The sequence below is a fragment of the Arachis stenosperma genome, chromosome 8, assembly GCF_014773155.1.
Source record: "Arachis stenosperma cultivar V10309 chromosome 8, arast.V10309.gnm1.PFL2, whole genome shotgun sequence".
NCBI classification, from domain to species: domain Eukaryota; kingdom Viridiplantae; phylum Streptophyta; class Magnoliopsida; order Fabales; family Fabaceae; genus Arachis; species Arachis stenosperma.
In genome coordinates, this window is record NC_080384.1 from 47,363,385 (window position 1) to 47,385,003 (window position 21,619).

Consider the following 21,619-nt stretch of genomic DNA (forward strand, 5'->3'; position numbering starts at 1 on the left):
TTTTAAAAATTTATTTAAATATTATCATAAAATTTTAAATTAAATAAATAAATTATTTGTTAAATATAAAAAATTTTATTATTTATAAAAAATATAATATTTATTAAATTTTTTTCGTACTTTTATTTAGTGATTATTTTATTAATAATATTTTTTAAAAATTTTGTTGTCAGCTGCTCAACTTTTTGGATAGGAATTGATAGTTAAGCTTTTTGTAATTCTAAAAAGTGCATCCATTAAACCAAAAAAAATAAAGTGTATCCATTGGCTAACATGTGTCCACGTATAACGAAACATACGGTCGCCACGTGTCATGGTCATCCCTCCTTTCCTTCTGCAAAACCAAACCAAACCATTAACGAAACGTAGCTTCACATGGCCGTTCCCTTCTTCAAAACAACATTTGTTCCATCTCGCATCACTCCTTCAAAGTCCACAATAGCCTTCATTCGCTTCCTCACATTCTCAACAATGAACTCATCGCCATCACCGTCATCACCATCGATCTACCACGTGCCAGACCTAGGTGCAAACGATATGGACCGTGTGGCAGACCACACTTTCCGAACCTACAATGCAAATGTGGCCAAGAGAAGTGGTAAAGGGACGGCAATTGTGTGGTTCAGAAATGATCTGAGGGTGTTAGACAATGAAGTTCTCTACAAAGCGTGGCTCTCTTCGGAAACTCTCTTACCCGTTTTCTGTGTTGATCCTCGCCTCTTTTCCACCACTTATCACTTTGGTTTTCCCAAAACTGGAGGTATATATCTTTCAATCTTTTTTATTTTTGTTTTTCTTCATTACTTGTTGCTTTTTTTGGGTTTAATATAGGATTTGATTTTGTTTCACCGTGAGTGAAAAATAACTATTTCTTGTTCATCCAAATTAGCAGAAAATAATTTAAGAACGGGAGAAAAAATAGTATTATTCACACATATTATATCAGTTGTGTTATGCTAAATTATGGACCCGCAAATCTACAGTCCTACACTCCTACTAGTATTTTTAATATTATTATATTACTATGAGTGAATACCTCGGTCCGGCAATTGTCTCGAAAGGACAATAAAACCCCAAGAAAAAAAAAAAAACATCCAACCCGGCTCATGATCTTTTTTTAGATTGATTAGTCCTTGTGCCAAAAAAATAACATTGACTTTTTTTTGGCACAAAGGCTAATCAGTCTCATAAAAATAAAGTTCAGGGACCAGATTTGGTATTCTTTTTGTCAAGAGTCTCGTTGTATTTTGAGTTAATTGTCAGAGATTGTTTTAGATTTTTTCTTTATTATTATTATTATTATTATTATTATTATTATTATTATTAGCACTACAACAGGTTGTTATTATTATTATTATTATTATTATTATTATTATTATGGTGGAAATTTTTTCTATTAAAAAATAAAAAAAATTATTTTTCAAAAAAAAAAAAATCTAACTTTATATGGTAGAATCCAACTTTTTCCCAAGCTTTTTCTTCGTGTTAGGGTGCACCATCCCTACTATACCATGGTTGCCTGTATGCATGTGTTATACACAACTAAACAAATAATAACTTTGAATATATGATTTCATTTTATTTTTATTTATGAATTTTCAAGAGTATGTCTTCTTAAAAACACTAATGTAAAAGTACAAAAATTTCAAATCATTTTTAAATACGGTTTATTCCTATGTACTCTTGTGTATTTTTGCGTTCAAAACAGATAAAAAAAAGTAAATGCAAAATGCAATCTGCGTTTTATTTCAAAAAAAAAAATTAAACAAAATGCAACCTGCTTTTTGTGTTGTTCAAAAACGAAAAAAAAAGAAAAAGGTAAAAAAAATAAAATGCAAATTACAATTTGCACTGACATCATAGCAGTGTAAATACTGTATAAACATCCATTGTAACACCAATATTTTTTCCATATCTAAACAAATGAGTCCCAAATTAGCCACCAATGAAAAATAACCAGCTACTATATATTGTTTAATGTATTTTGTATTTAAACTTATCTGAATGACTGATTTGACGGCTGATTTCTTGTGCATAGGTAACATGGTTGAATATTTTCGATGCATAAAAATTAAACTCTAATTAATTTGTTAGCAACAATAGCTGCATGCATCCATTACTCGTATGACTTTCTGTGTTTTTTTTTTTTTCCTTTTAAAATAACGAATCTATGGGATACACTGATATTGCAATAATTCTAGAGGATAGAGTATTTCTGGTTACTTTCACTTTGAAGCATATTTAAATAACTTGATTCTGTCATTTTTATCTGCATACCGCATAGCAAATTCTTTTTATTTGCAGGAATACATACTTGTAATATAATCTCCAAAAGTAGTGAATTGCTTACTAAAATGAACTATGTCTAAGAGATTATTGAATGTGCATTTTTGTTATTATAATACTATATAATAAAGTGGCTGCTATAAACTACAATGATGTTATGTCAGTTAAATGATGAATAATTTTGACTTTCTAGAATATAAGATTGACATATTGGAACAAAGATTAGCCATATGCATTTTTCATATGGATTGAATATGCGAGGACATAGTATCACAAATTGAGGCGGTAGATGTTAGAATATGAGCAGGGAATGTTGAATCAGCATTTAAATTTGCTTACTATTCTGTTTTTTCTTGTGGTATGGTTTATTGGCAGCATTGAGAGCACAATTTTTCGTCGAATGCTTAGCCGACTTGAGGAAGAACTTGACAAAATTCGGACTTAATTTGCTTATACAACACGGAAAGCCTGAAGATATTCTTCCTTCTCTAGCTAAAGCTTTCAAAGCTCATACAGTGAGTTTTTAAAGTACAAATACCTGTTCAGTAATTATTTCAAATTAGGGAATTTCAATATTTTCTTGTTGGATCTACAGGGCTGATTAATGAATAGTATAATATTGTTAGGTGTATGCCCAGAAAGAAACCTGCAGTGAGGAGCTGAATGTTGAAAGATTAGTCAGCAAAGGTCTTCGACAAGTAGCAATGCTATCCGGGGAATCCAGTAGTTCGACGAATTCAAACAACTTCCCCAAGTTGCAATTGATTTGGGGTACCACCTTGTACCACATAGATGACCTTCCTTTTGATGCTGGTAGTTTGCCGGACGTGTATACTCAATTTCGTAAGGCATGATGCTGTCAATGACAATTTGTTTCGAGAGTTATAGATATAACCGATAAGAATCGGGCAATCGATTTTTAGTACTACTTATGATGATATCAAAACTTGCAGACTGTCGAGGCGAAGTGTTCGATACGTCCGTGCATCAAACTTCCTGTGTTGCTTGGACCTCCTCCACTTGTTGAGGATTGGGGGTGTGTTCCTACATTAGAGAAGCTGGGACTTAGCTCACAGAATGTAGGTTTTTCCATACATTTTTTATGACTTCACTTACAAGAAACTCGAGTATTTTTTAACTGATAGACAATGAAACTATGAAAGGTTAATGAATTTGGTTATTTTATTTATTTTTCTTCCTTTTGATATAGGTTAGCAAGGGGATGAAATTTGTAGGAGGTGAAACTGCGGCGTTGAGCAGAGTATATGAATACTTTTGGAAGAAGGTAAGAAGTTATATCAAATTGTTAATGCAAATCTATGTTATGAAATTGTTGCTCCAACTCCAAACTGATATTTCATTAGGATAGTTCTTCACTTCTTTTAGTTATGAATTTCATATAGAGAATTTATCAATAACTCTGCATGACCGGTTCAAGGGGCCAATGGAGACTATGGTCGATTCGGAAAATCTATGTTTTGTTATATTGGGTTATCTAACGCAATTGTGAGATTTCACATTTGTAGGATTTGCTAAAGGTATATAAAGAGACCAGAAATGGAATGTTAGGACCTGATTACTCCACTAAGTTCTCACCATGGCTTGCATTTGGAAGCTTGTCTCCTCGTTTAATACATGAAGAGGTTCAAGTTGTCAATAATCTCTTTTTGTGTTTTACGTGCTAATGTCTTCTTTAAGCTAAGCTTATCCTCTTCTTTAATAGGTGAAGAGATATGAGAATGAAAGGATAGCAAATGGTTCTACATACTGGTAAGTGGTAACATTGCATATCTCTCGTTAATGTTTGTTTCTCTATGCATTCTCTCATTGTAGTTTCCATATTGAATAACACAACTGGAATAGCACGAGACGAGAGAACAAGTAAGAAAAGTACTTAAGGAAGAGAGATTAATATTAACAGTAATGTATGTTGTAAATAAAATATCTTTCATTCTTTCTTAACTAAAATACTTACTAATCATTTTCTCAATTCATGTGAACATCTAAAACCAGAAAGTTATTTGAAACCGAAGGTGGTTATTAAACATAGTGATGGGTTGACATCTTCACCCTTCTTCTGAACCCATCTCTGCTTTATAGGGTCTTGTTCGAGTTGATATGGAGGGATTACTTCCGGTTTTTATCGGTGAAATATGGGAATTCAATTTTCTATTTAGGTAATTTGCTGAAGTCTTTTATGCCTGTGGTATTTTATAAAGTTAGGCTTCAAAAATTCTTCTACTAATGAATCATCATGCTTATAATCTGCTTTTCTTAAAGGTGGCCCTAGGAAGGTTCAGCAGAAGTGGAGCCAAGACAAGATTTTGTTTGAATCATGGAGAGACGGCTGTACCGGGTACAGCTTCTATCGACACAATGTTTCTTGATGTTGTGTGTATTGTCCTACAAACTCTAACCCAAAATTTGACCACCTCGAATTTGATATCATAAATTTGATAATATATAGGCTTTGTTAGAATCTGTTTAGTTTTAGAAAACATAGGTATTTTGTTGGAAACATAGGTCACTCATAGATACACTAAAGAGTTAGACCATCTGAATTATCCAAGTGTATCATTTTTACTTAACTCTGATTTCTTTTCTTTCTTTTATTGGGCATAAACTTTTAGATATCCTTTGATTGATGCCAATATGAAAGAACTATCAACAACAGGGTTTATGTCAAACCGAGGACGGCAGGTGAGCCGGAAACCATTGTGTTTTTCTTGTAATTGGCACAATTAAATTCTTCATCCAAGATAGATGATATTAATATATTATGATATTCTCTGGGATTTTCCCCACCTTTACAACTGAACTCAAACTTGAAATTCGGTTTACCTTTTCGACAGATTGTGTGTTCATTTCTTGTTCGTGATATGGGCATAGATTGGCGAATGGGAGCAGAGTGGTTCGAGACGTGTCTTCTAGATTATGATCCATGTTCTAATTATGGAAACTGGACTTATGGTTCAGGTAAGCATATTTGAATAACTGAGCTAATTAACTACATTTGACTAACTTTGTAGAGGTTACTTTGCAAGTACCTGTAAGGTACCAAGCCAATTAAAAATTAGAGACCTAATTGTAATTGGGTGATTGCTATGGTGCCTAAAAGTGTTTATCTAACTTGCCAAAAAGAGTTAAAAATCAATATTTAATAATTATTAAATATTCAAAAGTTACTATAAAAAGTAAGTTAGGCAAAAGTTCGACACCAAGTTATAGGCACCATAGAATTCTCCTTGTAATTGAGTGAACTACGTCTATGGCAGGTTTTGTAACTAACTTGCCTAGGTGGAAAGTGAGCATTCTGTTATATATGGAAAATTAGGTGTTATCTGTTATACTTTTGTTAATTACTGTATATTGGTTCCTCTCAGTGTATATTAATTAAAGTAATACTATACATCTGAGTCTTTTTATGAACCAAGTCCAACTAAGTTAAATAATAAGACTTGGAATAATGTTAACCATAACTGATTTTTGTTATGTTAAACCAATTTGGTTGGACTTAGTTAACAAAAAAACTTAGGTGTGTAGCATCATTCTATTAATTATGGAATAAGGAAGTAAAATTCCATAAAAATATTAGCAAAAAGAGTCAAAACACACACACACAGACAAATTAGTTCTTTGATCAGAGTTCTAGCTGTTGTCAAATGTAGCTGCAGGATGGTTCATAGTTCCTGACTTCCTGAAAATAGAAAGCATTTGTATCATGCATGCATTATTATTGAGTTCATAGATTTCTATACAATGAAACTTGAAAATGATAATACATGCTTTTTCTGGTTCAGGAGTTGGGAATGATCCAAGAGAAGATCGATATTTCAGCATTCCGAAACAAGTAAGTAGCTAAAACTAGTATCAGTGTTCCATGGAAAATTTAACATTGATCCTGTAAATAGATTGAGTTGCATTTCTCTCTATCGAGTTGTAGTGTCAATATACAATCAAAACAAAGAACTATAGCTCTAAGCATGCTTCTTCAAATTCAAAAGGGCTCAACAATTTAGTAGACTGATTAAACTTTGGAACTGAAATGGCACTATTTACACCCATTTTTCAGGCACAAACATATGATCCGGAAGGAGAATACGTTGCATACTGGTTGCCACGACTGCAAACAATTCCGAAAGAGAAAAGGAACTTTCCTGGAAATTTATACATCCGTCAAATTGTGCCTCTCAAGTATGGTAGACTCCAGAATGACGGCGCAAGAAGCAGCAATGATAGAAGGAATGACAGAAGATGGAACAGGAACTAAATTCAGGGAAGATATGAAGAATGGCAGCTTCTTTCATTATTTTATCTTCCACGGGTGTAGATTAGCAAGAAATTCTTGTATGCACAGGTTAGTTGAAGCCCATATATTCTCTTTAACATAACTAGAATGAGACCCGCGCATCATGCGTGGGACGTTAAATTAATGATAGTATATAACAAATATTAAAAATTGTTATATTTTGTAGAATTAAATTAAATATGTGTAAACTAAAGTTAAATTTAAAAGGTGTTTTATTTAAAATAATTTGTAGTACAAAAGATTTAGACGTTGGAATTGTACAAAGTGACTTTTATATTTGGTGGTTTGATTTTTGCATTTGTTTTAGTTGATGAACTTAGTTTTCTTATGTAACGCTCGTCCTCCTTTTTCTTTATTGGTTGTTGTTAGAGTTGTTTTTTTTCTTTTTGTCCTATGTTCTTATGAAAGCATGTTCTTTATGAATTGTTGAGTTGTATACACTTTTTATTGTGTTGTTTGTTCCATCTTTGCATGTATGTTCTTCTTTCGAAGATGTGTCTTGAATTTGTATGGTTTTCTTTCTCCTTAATCCCTTGATGGGTATGTGATTTTCGTCTGATGATATTAGTGTTGGCGAAGTTGGTTTTTATAATCAATGAATAATTTAAATTAGAAATAAAAATGATGTCTTGGTAACAATGTATTATTGAGAATCTTCTTTGAAATTAAAATAATTTATTTTGACTTCAAATATAAGTGTGAAGTTGCACAAATTTTTCTAGAGTGTCATTAGATTTGAAGCTGTTGTGCCTAATAATTTTTTTTCTTTGCCATCAAATAGTACAAAAATTATTGTAGCACTTTGATCTGAAATAAGTATTGGATTAGTAACTGTTGAGTCTATAGCAAAATTTTGACTTCTAATAGATATAAAGTAACGGGTTTGGGTTCAGCGCTATATCATAGAATAAGAACCCTTATCGATGGAGACTGGGAAATTAGATTCACACATATCTATCGAGAAGCGAACAGATGTGCAGATTAACTTGCTACCCATAGCCTGAAACAGAACCTGGAGATTAGATACTGGAACTCACCTCCACCCTTGCTTAGTTCCATAGTTGTTAATGATGTTTTTGGGGCTTCTATGCCTCGTAATGTAACCGTTTAGTTTTTCCTTTGTCCTGGGCCTTTTTTGGCCCCTCAATCTACCAAAAAAAAAAGTAATATGAAATTGAACACTACTCACAATAATGCACTCGCTATATATTTTGTAAAGAGGAAAAACAATATGAAATATTTCTTCTAACTAACTCTATAAGATAATGTGAATAAGAATATTGTTATTGTTATTGACTTCAATTACAATTCTAAAGATATATAGTATCTCTATACTATAACTTCAACGAATAAGAATAAAATTCTCCGACAAAAAGCTCCTTACTAAACATTTTGAGTTCTCTCCTATTAAAACTCATTTATTTTACTTCCTAAAATTACTCTTATCCTTCCTTTATTCTCACAATTCTCCACCTCGGTCACAATTTGAAATTTATCCAAATTTTGGACGATCAAAGTATGGTATTCGTATTCCCATGCCTAACTTGGAACAACATTGAGCAATTCCAAACAATGTTGGAACTTGCTTCTTGACACTATTTTTGTCAATATGTGCGGGATTTTCATTTGTGTGTACTTTGACAAGAGAAATGTTGTCTTTCTCTATAACATCACGTACGAAGTGATATCTTACATCAATATGCTTGGTACGAGCATGATGAACCTGATTTTTAGCCAAAATGAATTGCACTTTGACTATCACAACTCAGATTCACACAATCTTGTTGAAACTCCAAATCATCTAGAAGATCCCTTAGCCACAATGCTTCTTTCACCCCTTCTGCTACTGCCATGTACTCAGCCTCTGTAGCAGATAGTGCTACTGTAGCTTGTAACATCGATTGCCAACTAACTGGAGCACCTTGTATTTTATATACATAACCGGTCATAGAACGTCTTCTGTCTAGATCACCAGCATAATCAGAATCAATAAAGTCGCTGATTTGACATGATTTTTCACTAAAGCATAAATTTATGTCAATGGTACCCTTCAAGTACTTTAATATCCACTTAACTGATTCTAAGTGTGCTTTACCCGAATTTGCCATGAACCTGCTAACAATACTGATTGCCTGTGAAATATCTGGGCGTGTATACACCATAACATACATTAGGCTACTGACTGCACTAGCATAAGGTACATTTTTCCTGTAAGTTTTATTTTCTGCTGTTGTGGGAGATTGTTTACCAGAGAATTTGAAATGTGGAGCCAACAGTGTTTCTATTGACTTAGCATTTTTCATTTCGAACCTTTCAATAACGCACTCAATGTACCCTCTCTGGCTCAAAAATAATTTTTGACTTGATCTCTCTCTTTTAATTTTCATGCATAATATTTTTCGTGTAACACCCAAATCTTTTGTTTCAAATTCTTTACCAAGTTGAACCTTTAATCTATTTATCTCCACCTTGCTCTTAGAAGCAATAAGCATGTCATCCACATACAATAAAGATAGATATAATCACTTCCAGAAAGCTTATGAATGTATACACAACAATCATAATTACTTTTGGAAAAATCTTGTTTTAACATAAAGGAATCAAATCGCTTATACCATTATCGAGGAGATTGTTTTAATCCATATAGCGGTTTCTTTAAGCGACATACCTGATTTTCTTTACCCTCAACCCTGAAACCCTAAGGTTGATACATGTAAATTTCTTCTTCTAAGTCACCATGCAAGAAAGTTGTCTTTACATCTAGCTGTTCCAACTTAATATCATCTTGAGCAACAAGACTCAAAAGCACCCTTATAGAAGTGTGCTTGACCACAGAAGAAAATATCTCGTTGTAATCAACACCTTATTTTTGTGCAAATCCCTTTGCTACTAACCTAGCTTTGAATCTTGTACCATCTGATTTAGTATGATCTTCTTTTCTTTTATACATCAATTTACAATCAATTGCAGTCTTTTCCACGGACAACGGGACCACCTCCCATGTCTTGTTCTTATGGAGAGATTGTATCTCTTCTTTCATGGCGACCAACTAACTTTTTCTATCTTTGTCTTTGATAGCAAGTTTGAAGGTGACCGGTTCATCATCCTCCACCGAGAGTGCATAGTTTACCAAGTTTACCTGTCTATAATATCTTAGAGGCTTGTCTAACCCAAATTTCTGAACGAATGTATAATTCCTCTTTGGCCTAGTGGATGCCAAAGAATCCTCCTACTACTATTGTATTGCATGTGCATTTTCTCGCTGAGTCTCCTCATGATCAAGTTCATCCTCTGCATTATCTCGAGTAGCATTAGAATGCTCCACCTGAACATTATTAGAATCTATTTGTTGGTATTTAGACTCTATCTCCACCACTTGAGTATTGAAGTTTTTCCAACATCACCATCATCTGGCATCGTATCTTTAGACAAAGCTATCATAGATCGTTTATCAAAAGTAATATTCCTGTTAATTACAAATTTAGAATTATTTACACTCCAAAGACGATACCCTTGAATTCCTCTTAGATACCCCAAAAATATTGTCTTTTTAGTTCTATCATCAAGCTTATTATCTTTGATATGATAATAGGTTGTGCATCCAAAAACTCTGAGTTTCTCGTAATCTGCATGTTCTCCTAACCACACCTTATAAGGCGTGTCTCCATCTAGAGAAGAATGTGGGGATCGGTTCACTATGTAGTAAGCTGTAGCAACCGACTCCACCCACCATTCTCTACCTAACCTAGAATTAGAGAGCATACACCGTGCCTTCTCAAGTAAGGTACGATTCAGTCGTTTAGCGACTCCATTCTGTTGTGGTGTTTCTCTAACTGTCCAGTGTCTCACAATGCCTTTTCGATCATAGAGCTCCTTGAAAGCCCCATCCGTGTACTCTATGTCATTATCTGATTGTAGAGTTTTCAGCTTCTTACCTGTTCGATTGTTAACCATTGCTCTCCATTGCTTAAAAGTGTCGAATACCTCATTCTTATGCTTGAGGAAGTAAACCCAAACATACATGGAATAATCGTCAACAAAAATAAAAAAAATACTTAGTTTTAAACATCAGTATGCACGTAGTCTAACAACCCTCTGCTATTGTGCTTGCTTGTAGAAAACTTCACCTTATGTGTCTTTTCATACACGCAATGCTCACAAAATTTCATTTGTGGTTTCTTCATATTCTTCAGCAAATCTTGTCTACAAAGTAATGATAGACCTTTTTTTGACATATGTCCAAGCCGCATGTGTCATATTCTTGTGCAATTTGTTTGATCTCTACTTCCACCGATTCCAACTGCTAATTCACCTATGACTGTTGTCCCTAAAAGAGAATAAAGATTACCGTGACGAACTCCCTTCATCACTACCAAAGAACCACGAATAACTTTTAGTATCCCATTTTTCGCAACTATTTTGCAACCATTTTTCTCCAACAAACCTATGGAGATAAGATTTTTTCGCAAGTCTGGAATATGTCTCACATCCTTTAAGGTTCTTACTATTCCATCATGCATCTTGATTCTTTATAGTATCCAACCCCACAGTTTACAAGCATGATCATTGCCCATTGAAACTGTGTCACCATTTATGCTTTGAAAGGTAGTAAACCACTTCCTATTTGCGCACATATGGTGAGATGCTCCTGAATCAAGAATCCACTTATCGAAGATTTCATAAGATTGTTTTTTCACAGAGTAATAGTCTTCCTCATCATTTGAGATGTGGCTTGCTTCTTGCTTTTCGTTTGGGTTGTCACTATTCTGTTTCTTGAAAGTTATCTTCTTATTTGGACAATTTATTTTGAAATGTCCAGGCTCCCCACATTTAAAGCATGTTCTCTCCGCGTGAGGTATAGATTTTGGCCTAAACTTTTCACGCTTATTATCTTTTCCTTTTTCATTAGTCCTTCCTCTAGCTGCAAACAATCCTTGTGCTTGATCATTATACTCTCTTTCATTTGGAGATGACATTACATTTGTAGCAACTTTACGTATATCATCCGCTAAAAGTGATGCTCTCGTCTCATCCATGGTCAGAGTGTCACCCACCAGCATCAAGGGCGAAGCTAGACAATATTTAATAGGGGGACCAATATTTTTTTTAGTTTTTTATTTTAACAAAAAAAGTTAAAAATAACTCGATATAATTTTAATTAAAAATAACAACTAAAACTTAAAATTTACTTTTTATAAGATAACTGAACATATTGTATATTAAAATAATTAAAAACAAATATCTCAAAACTATTTTCAAATATTGTAAATATAAGTTGTTACATACTTATTTTTAGAATCTTCAAATACTATTCAATTCCTTTTTAGACGTTTCCTGCAAAATTATTAAAAAAATGTATTATACTTCAACCTTTATGTAAATAATTTAAATCACAACCATAACTTATGCAATAAAAAAATTAGTAACAATATTATTAGAGCTAAAATAAATTAAAATTTGCAACTTACATAGACAAGTGAGCTCGACGTTTTTTTCTTGATTCGAAGTCATCTATTATTGAATCTGTACTGAAAGTAGCTGCAATTTCTTTCTCAATGTAAATGACTAAATTATCTGCAAAAAATTCGTCTGCCATTTTACTCTGAAGTCTTATTTTAACAATTTTCATTGCCGAGAAAGCTCTTTCTGTTGTTGTTGTAGATACTGGAAGAGTCAAGACATTGCGAATCAATTTATCAACCAAATGATAACTTTTTGCATAAGCGATAAAAAAAGAACTTAGTCGAATCAACTGAATGGCCACATGATCAGGAATGCTGCTTTTAATCGGTATTGCTAGTAAATATTGTAACATAAAGTGAGTATCATGGGTCTTATATCCAAAACTTTTCTTTCTCCTAGATGTACACAACATGATATATTCGAAGCACTACCATCAGGTAGCTTTGTTGTTTTCAAAACACCACAAAAAATTGACTTCTCTACAGCAGTCATAGAAAAGCATGCATTTGTCAACTTTGTTCTCTTGCCATTATTCACCTCTTTTAATTGAAGATTTTTTCAGATTCTCAAATCTTTTAAGTCATAATGAGCATTCAAATGGTCCTTTGTCTTGTCTGGAATATCTAAAAGAGTTTCATCAAGTATGTTCTTCTCTATGTATGACATTTAAGTTGTGACACAGCAGATTCTTATGCCAGTAAGGTAATTCAAAGAAAATTGGTCTTTTTTTTTCCAATTTCGTGGAAAACTATTTGATGTACTTTATTTCTTCCGAAGAACATTCTCAACATTTTTTAGCATCTCAAAAATTTCTATTCCTTCTATAACAGGTGAAGGGGGTCTTAATTCCTTCTTTCCATTGACAGACATTGTATCGGTTCTCCATGGATGATCCATGAGTAAAAAGACACGATGATCCATATAAATTGTTTTCCGACTATGTTTCAGTTGTAGATAAGAGGTATTTTTGTTGTAACAAAGGGCAAGTCAATTTTTCTTTTGTACTCCACCCAGACAACATAGCATATGTAGGAAAATCATTGATTGTCCACAAAAAAACTGTCCGCATTTAAAATGTCTCATTCTTTGATGCATTATAAGTTTCGACCCCTATTTTCCATAACAACTTCAAGTCTTTTATCAATGGTTGTAAATACGCAGCAATATCTTTACCAAGTGATTATGGTCCAGGAATAAGCAAAGAAAGCACACAATATTTAGATTTCATGCACATCCATAGAGATAAATTGTATACCATCAACATCACAGGCCACGTGCTCCATGAAATGTTTAGGCTACGAAATGGGTTGAACTCATCACTTGACAAGACTAGTCTAATATTGCGCGATTCTTTTGGAAAGTCTTCATCAATTTTATCAAAGTTCTCCATGCTAGGCCATCAGCAAGATGCTTTAACATCCCATTTTTAATGCGCTCCTCATCATGCCGGCCACCTCAAACTAACTGTCAGCTTTGAACACATAAATAATCTCTGAAGTCTTGAAATTATAGAAAAGTATCTCAAAATCTTTGCGGGAATACAACGATATTTTTTGTGGGGTTGGTTCTTACTATCATCACTAGAATTTTTAATATATAGAAAAGTTCTACACACACGATATTATTTTTCATCCTTTAATTCTTTTTTATAGAAGAGGCAATTATTAGGACAAACATCAATTTTTTTTATAAATAATAGAGAAAAGTGTAGCCTATTCTAAAAATAGACTATATTTTTTAAATATAACTTAAAAAAAGTGTAGTTAAATATGTATTTTTTTTGTAGTATTCATATTATATAATCATCTAAACATTTCAGACCCTCACCTACTTAATACTCATAAAAATAACTATGTTTCCCTGTTAAAGATTCCATCATCATCATCTTATAGTAATGGAGTTAAAGATGCATATGGTCCTTGCTCAATTACTGAGACTAGCACGGATCGCTGGTACACTTCCCATTCTCGTCGCTTCAATCCCAATTCCCAAACTCAACTTTCTCCATACAATCTTGTTGTGTCTTGCTAGAAGGAAAAAAATCATGCACTTATCTTCCAAGCTAAATATATCACTTTTACTCCCTTATATACCCTTTTCATTTTTATTACTTTCATCATTCTCATTGTACAAATTTTTTGCCATTTATTAAAATGGATGTGCATATATGATCCATCTTTACTTGTTTGTATCACCATGCCTTTTATATTTTTATTTAGGTGATACCCCCACTCATTAATCCAGTAACTTAATATTTTAATAGATTTGATTATCAGTTCAGTTTTGATAATTATATAATAAATTAATAAAAAAATTATTTATTTATTTATTAAATATTTGTAATAATAATAGAACAACGACCACAGTTTTTATCCAGGTAGATAGAATCAACTACATAAATAAATATAGAGTAAGTACTTGAGTGAGTGGAGAATTCCGGGCAAGAAAGATGAGGGATTCCCACACCACATCAAAAAAGAGAAACCTAAACCCCAGATGCCACTCAAACCATGCCCTACCTTCTTCATCTCTGAGCTACTCTCTATCAACCAGAAGGTGGTGTCGTCGCTGTCGGCCTGGCCTCCACCTTCTCCTGTTGGCGTCGCTTGCCTGTACAGAACCCACGGGGTCTTTCGTTTTCTCCCGTCTTTCACATTGCTCCTGTGGTCCGTTTTCTCGCTAACGCTCTTTGTTTGTCCATCGCGGTCCTCTTCTCAGTGTAGTAGTGGTTCTTTCTCTCCCTCTCTCTCTCGGATTTCAGTCTCTCTTACCGCGAGCGTCTCAAAACCCAGACCGGTTGAAACCCGTATTGACCCGTTGAAACCCGTCTTGACGCGGCCAGTTTTCAAAACCCAGACCGGTCATGCTTATTTAAAAATAAAAAAAATCTCTAAACATCATCATCTAACTCCAAAACCCTAATTTCACTGGGCTCCATGGTCCCTCTCATCACCCGTGACACCCTCATCTTCACGCAGACAGTGGCGCACTCCGTCCCGTCTGTCAAACTCTCTTGTCGTCTTCATTCATAGTCGCTGGCGTTCTGCCATAGTTCGTGTGTCGCCGCCTTCCTTGGTCTCGTCGTCGCCGGCTCAGTCAAGAAGAAACCGAGGCGACCAGCAAACGCTGCCCCTTGATCGGACGTCCTCGTCTTTGTTGCTTCGTCGCCTCCTTCTTGCCGGTTCTGTCGCCGAGCCGCTGTGGTGAGTCCCTGGCTGCCTTCCCCTGTTTTTCCCTTGGCCCTTTCTTCCGTAGTTCCCATTCCACACTTCACAGCTTCTTGCATTCTTTTTTCCTAATTAATTAATTTTTCATTTTGATCATCACTGAAATTTAATCAATTTTCTGATCAAATTGACAGTTTGTTGAAGGGTTGATACCATAATTTTAACTAAATTTTTTAGGTTTATGACTTAAGAATAAATAGTTCCTATTTAGAGAATCTTAGCCTGTAATTGTAATGTTGAAGTTGATTTAGGTGTGGCTGTGATGAAGCTCCGAACTCCGAAGCTGCTCCGTCCCTGACTCAACTTCTACTTCTGCTTCTGTAGGTGATTTTTGTTTTATTTTGTTCAGTTATTCTTTAATCTCTATTAATTTTTTATGTTTAGTATTTTCAGTTTTAATGTAGTTTTAGATAAATTGATGCTAATTGGTTTAGATAAATTGATGCTCGTTAGATAAATTGATGATTAGTTATACTGTTTAGATAATAGGTCATGAAGATGAATAACTCTCATGGTAGTTTTAATCGAAGGGATTGTTCTGATATTGTTCTACAAAGCTGTTCAAGAGAAAATTATTCAGGTGTTTCTTACTTTGGGAGCTGCTGTGTGCATTGTTTTGAGCTTATAAATAGTGATAAGTAGGAAGATGATTGGTTCTAGGGAATTTTTATCATGGTCAAGGTTGCTTGTGAATTCATCAGTGCTGATTATCATGTTAAAGATTGGCAATATCTAGATTTTGTTAGATAATGAAAAGAGGAAAAGTTTGTGATGTTCATTTATCTATCAAGGAAATAAGTTGTGTGTAAATCTATGTGGATATCATAAGAGAAGAAACATTGTTTGGAAGTGTCCAATATAAACATGCGGATCATAATTCTGCAGAAGAGAATCCTATTAAGGAGTGCTTGTCTTGTTGTATCAAAGGCTCTTTACTTGTTTATATCACCATGCCTTTTAGGCTTTTATATTTAATGATTTTATATTTTTATTCAAGTGATACTGGGTCAACTAGTGACCCACCCGTTGACCCAGCGATCCAATATTTTGATCGGTTCGATTACTAGTTATAACTATGCAATGAATTAATAGGTAAAATTTACTTTTATTTATTTATTAAATATTTATAATAAGAGAAAAGGACAAATAGATTCTTGACCTTTTGATCCGCAGACATTTAAGTCCCCGAAGATTTGAAAATACATTTAAGTTTCTGACTTTTTCAAAACCTAGACATATTGATCCCTCATGTTCACTTGGGTTTGTCAGACTCAACGAAACCTGGTTGATACAGATGCACACGTGAGAGAATTTTTAAAATTGAATAAATTAGACTCAGGGATCGATATGTCCGGATTTTGAAGAGATCAAGGATTTAAATGTATTTTTAAATCCTCCGAGACTTTAATGTCCGCGAACCAAAAAGTCAGGGATCGATTTGTCTTTTTTTCTTGTAATAATAATAGAACAACGACCACAAATTTTTATCCGACTAGATAGAATCAACACTTGAGTGAGTGGAGAAGGAGACGAGTAACAGGTGTAATCAACAGTGGGATTCCCAGCGATAAAGATGTGGGATTCCCACACCACATCAAAGAAGAGAGACCTAAACCATAGCAGCCATTCAAACCCATGCCCCACCTTCTTCATCCCGGAGCTACTCTCTGTCAACCAGAGGGTGTCGTCGCCGTCGGCCTAGCCTCCACCTTCTCCTATTGGCGTCGCTCGCGTGTACAAAACCCACGGGGTCCTTTGTTTTCTCCCGTCTCTCACATCTCTCCTGTGGTCCGTTTTCTCGCCGGTGCTCTTTGTTTCTCCGTCGCGGTCCTGTTCTCAGTGTAGCAGTGGTTTGTTCTCTCCTCGGAATCTCTCTCTTCCAGCGCTCTCCCTCTCTCTCAGAACTTAGTCTCTCTCATCGCGAGCGTCTCTGCTTGCGCCCAGCCGTCTTCTCCTTGCCGTCACCTTCTCCTTGCCTCCACTGCTTCTTAGTTAATAATAACTTTGTTCTGACTTCTGAGTTAATGTTAATTTTCTGATTTAACGTTGATTGGTGATTTTGTTGAGTTAGTTAATTTTCTGAGTTAAATATTGTTGATTGTTGTTAATTTTTTTGAGATAACAAGGGTTTAAATCCTTCCTTGAAATTGTTAGGGTTGACTAAGGATTATACGCATCATGATTCTGGGAAAGTGATGGCACCAAGTCTTCGTTTATTTATCTTCAGTTTTATTTTATTTTATTTTATTTTGAAATTTGACATTGGACTTACGTTTATGTGAAGTTATAGGAACAGAATTTTCAAACACAATGAAGATTAAGATGACTTTTCAATGTTTGTTTTCCAAACACAAAAGGATGATATGCATCATGATTCATGGACTAGTTTAGTGTGTTTTTCATTATATTTGAACTTTTTGTGAACTTTTAATTATAAATTTTAGATAAATTATTAGATGAAATTGTGAAGTATGGAATCTTATTAGTAGAAATAATTGAATTTAAATATTTAAAATTATATATTATATTTTTAATAATTTTATTTTATATTTAATTAAATCGATTCAATCACGGTTTGATTCTGGTTGGACCACTAAACTATTAAACCAGTTACTTGATCGGTTTACTGACCGGTTTGGTTTTTTCAACCTTGGTTTATACATAAATTTTATTTAATTATATTGTGTATGGTCATCTTGGGTTATCCTCAATCCTTCTCAACTTATCTATCTCCATTTGATCTACTTTCTTTCCATAGGATTTACCGATTTTTTTCTACATATTCAAACTATCTGAGATGAGAGTGTACCATATTTTTTAATAATAGACGAGATTTATATAATACGTATAATAATCATAATAAATATAAAATTAGTAAAAATGATAAATATTTAGTGTTATTGACGGCTATATATGAAAAAGATATTATATGAAAACAAAGTTGGAATTAGGTAATGATGTCAATTTTTGTTTTTGGGTATTGTAACTCTATTTTCTTTTAAGTGGCATAAATTGAAATTATTTTTTGGGCGTTGGAGTGCAATAAGCCCAAAGACCAAAAATATATAAACAAAGATAAAGGACACAGCCTACACTTAATAACCAATCAAGAACACATGTGAGTCTAATTACGAATACAACAGCCTGCTGGCTTCTTACCCTACAATATGTATCCAAGACTTGTTTTATATATATGAGGAATGTTTGAGGGCCATCAAAATTTATTGTTTTTGGCCAACAATAATTTGCACTTATATTTGCAGGTATTTGCACACAAGAAACATAATTTATAGCAATATTTATCAGAGTTTGCACACATGAATCAATACAATTTGTATCTATATTTTGCAGAATTTGCACATGATTTTGGGCCGGTACTTGATAGCAATAATTTGCACCCATTTTTACAAGTGCTTACATACAAGAAACATATAATTTGCATCTATATTTACCAGAGTTTGCACACATTAATCAATACAATTTGCATCTACATTTTTTAGAATTTGTACACAAAAATGACTATGTTTCTCTGTTGAAGATTCCATCATCGTCATCTTATAGTAATGGAGTTGGAGATGCATATGGTCCTTCCTCAATTGTTGAGACTAGCATGGATCGCTGGTACACTTCCCATTCTCATCGCTTCAATCCCAATTCCCAAACTCAAGTTTCTCCATACAATCTTGTTGGGTTTTGCTAGAAGGGGAAAAATCATGCACTCATCTTCCCAGGTAAATAAATCAGTTTCACTCCCCTATATACCCTTTTCATTTTTATTACTTTTATCATTGCCATTGTACAAATTTCTTGCCTTTTACTAAAATATATGTGAATATATGATCCATCGAATAATGGGGTACTTGAAAGTTTGAAAGTGTGCAATATATTTTATTTGACTTTGCAGAAATTCACACTCCCTCAGAGATTCTTCTTGCATTTCTATATTGTTGCATCAATATGGACAACGTTCTTGCTTGTTACAACTTGGTGTTATGCATACACCATGGTGCCACCGGTTAGGGAATCATCTGCATACTCTACCATTACAAGCTACTTGATCGGAGGCTCAGCTCTGGGAACTGGTTCAACTACAATGCTTCAAAGGCATGCTGTTTGGCAAGCTGTTTTTCTTCTTTTGTTAATGGAAGCTCAAGTGTTGAGACGCCTATTTGAAACCATATATGTTTTTAAATATAGCCCCTCTGCCTGCATGCACGTCCTTGGTTATCTCACTGGAATGTTGTAAGTTTATTTCATAATCTTTCTAATTTACCTCCCTTGGAACTCCCTTTCTCTTTTTTATTAGAATAATTTTGACTATTACATATTCCTAATGTGGTAATGTGTGTGTGAAGGGCCTATTTACTTGTTATTAATCTGAAATCATAGTGAATTACTCTGTTCTTATTGAATTACTTTGATTTAATTTCTTTTCTACAGGCTACAAAACATTTATTTATGACAGATATTGTCATATTTTAATACATAAGATTTAATTGTTGTTCAGCTACTATGCATTTGCTACATTGTAGTGTATAAATTGCCGTAAACTTTTTGGGGGATGGGTATGGCAATGTTCTAGCTGGCAAAAAGCTTTGTAGTTTACTAGTTTATGAATGTGACAACATGGAATTTAGATTTATGCTCCATGGAGATACATTTTTTTGGAAAGTTTGGACTGGAAACCTTGTGTACCGTACTAAAAGAAAACTAAAACATAAGAGAAACTCTAAGAAAAGTATGGGAAAAGCAAGCAGAACCCTGCAGTTGTGAATGGCTAATTCCATATATATGTAACTACTCCTAGGTATATTTGAAGTGCTGCACGTTGATTTGAAATTTTAATCTAGTTTCAAGGATTATGATATGTTTCTTAGATGAATAATGAATTCTGCTTTCTCTTTTACTATGCTTGTTATTTATCACTCACTGGTTGGATACAAGCAAACACTAAAATGGGAATGATTGGTTTGTTTGTTTTTACAAAGCTAGCTTCTACCTAGCAGCACCACTGTCACTATGTGCTGATTGCGCCTTAGATGTGTTTTACTTCCTAGTAAATCTAGTCACCAAGTTCATCGTCATAGGCAAGGATCATATGCCACCAGTGGAGGTAGAACTTTGGCAAGTTGTAAATCCTCTTTTCAGACTTGGATGGAGACATTGGATCGGCGCGACTGTTTTTTTTTGGGGTTGGATTCATCAACAAAGATGCCATAAGATTCTTGTATGTCCACTTGAAACTTGACATTAAAATCTTAACATTCTTTTAAATTTCTGTCGTGTTTGTCTGAATTTTATAATTTTGCTAGGGTTCGCTTCGAAATTCAAGACAAGCAGAGGAATATGCAATTCCTCACGGTGATTGGTTTGAAATTGTTTCCTCTCCACATTATCTCTCTGAAATGGTAACACTCCCCCTCCCCCCTCCTTCCTCCTTTTCTCCCATATTGTTTTCCTTATGTTATTATGTAATCCATGATGTTAAATATGCCTAATGTTTCACAATAATGAAGGTTATATACGGCAGTTTTGTAGTTGCTACTGGATGGTCCAATCTAACCATATGGTTACTTCTTGTTTTTGTGGTAATAATACATAAATTTTAGATTAGCAAGATTTTCTAATTCTTGAAGGTGGAAAAAATGTTTAGTTGATTTTTTTTCCCTTTGCCATGTTTCTTTCACTTGGTTCAGCTGGCAAATTTGTCATTTGCAGCAGTGGAAACACATAGGTGGTATCATCAGAAATTTGAAGATTATCCAAGTAGTCGGTTTGCTGTTATACCATATATTCTCTGAGATTATGAGACAAATAGACAATACTTTTCATGTTAGATGTGTCTGTTCATATGAACTTATTTTGTTTATAGAAAAATACTTGTATTTAATATTATTGGGATTTCTACACACGAAATTTATTTATAATTTTTTTTCCCAAAGATAACATTTCCAGAATCGTGTAAAGTAAAAAAAAATGGATAAACAAGTTAAACAACTAAAATATTCCGGATTCTTAGTTTCTTACTTAGGCACCTATTGCCTCTGATGCTTTTTTAGTTATTCTAACTAAAATATGAACACTACTTTTTTGTTTTTCTATGAGAAATAACCTAAATCAATTTTTAAAATATTTTTAATTAAATTTTTTAATTTTTAATAAATTTTAATCACAATTATTCTGTAAATTATTATTTTATTAGGCAAATTAATTTTTATATCAGATTATTCATCTATACGAAGAAATTTATATAAAAATTATTATGATTTTTTAAATATTGACAAAAACTAATTTATCTAAATTTTTATCAAATTTAACGTAAAAATTATATATC

At 33.6% G+C, this 21,619-nt stretch overlaps 2 protein-coding genes across 7 annotated transcripts; both read left to right on the forward strand.

The window, feature by feature from the left end:
* The first annotated feature begins 392 nt into the window (after positions 1–392).
* Positions 393–6,842, forward strand: LOC130946591 (cryptochrome DASH, chloroplastic/mitochondrial). Its single transcript, XM_057875386.1, has 13 exons — positions 393–760; positions 2,662–2,801; positions 2,913–3,134; positions 3,240–3,365; positions 3,497–3,571; positions 3,813–3,929; positions 4,010–4,056; positions 4,387–4,463; positions 4,567–4,642; positions 4,917–4,986; positions 5,139–5,262; positions 6,087–6,136; positions 6,359–6,842. Exons 1-13 carry the CDS (start codon positions 472–474, stop codon positions 6,554–6,556), a joined length of 1,611 nt encoding a protein of 536 aa, XP_057731369.1. The 5' UTR covers positions 393–471; the 3' UTR covers positions 6,557–6,842.
* A 7,659-nt stretch (positions 6,843–14,501) lies between these two features.
* Positions 14,502–21,215, forward strand: LOC130946643 (polyprenol reductase 2-like). 6 transcript variants are annotated; one of them, XM_057875463.1, is made up of 8 exons: positions 14,502–15,261; positions 15,528–15,609; positions 18,824–19,016; positions 19,190–19,527; positions 20,278–20,512; positions 20,598–20,693; positions 20,802–20,873; positions 20,982–21,215. In XM_057875463.1, exons 3-8 carry the CDS (start codon positions 18,849–18,851, stop codon positions 21,084–21,086), a joined length of 1,014 nt encoding a protein of 337 aa, XP_057731446.1. In that variant the 5' UTR covers positions 14,502–15,261; positions 15,528–15,609; positions 18,824–18,848; the 3' UTR covers positions 21,087–21,215. The 6 variants fall into 6 exon arrangements, with proteins under 6 accessions (XP_057731446.1, XP_057731444.1, XP_057731445.1 ...); XM_057875461.1 differs by having other exon boundaries at positions 15,528–15,605; XM_057875462.1 differs by having other exon boundaries at positions 15,537–15,609.
* The last annotated feature ends 404 nt before the right edge of the window (positions 21,216–21,619 follow it).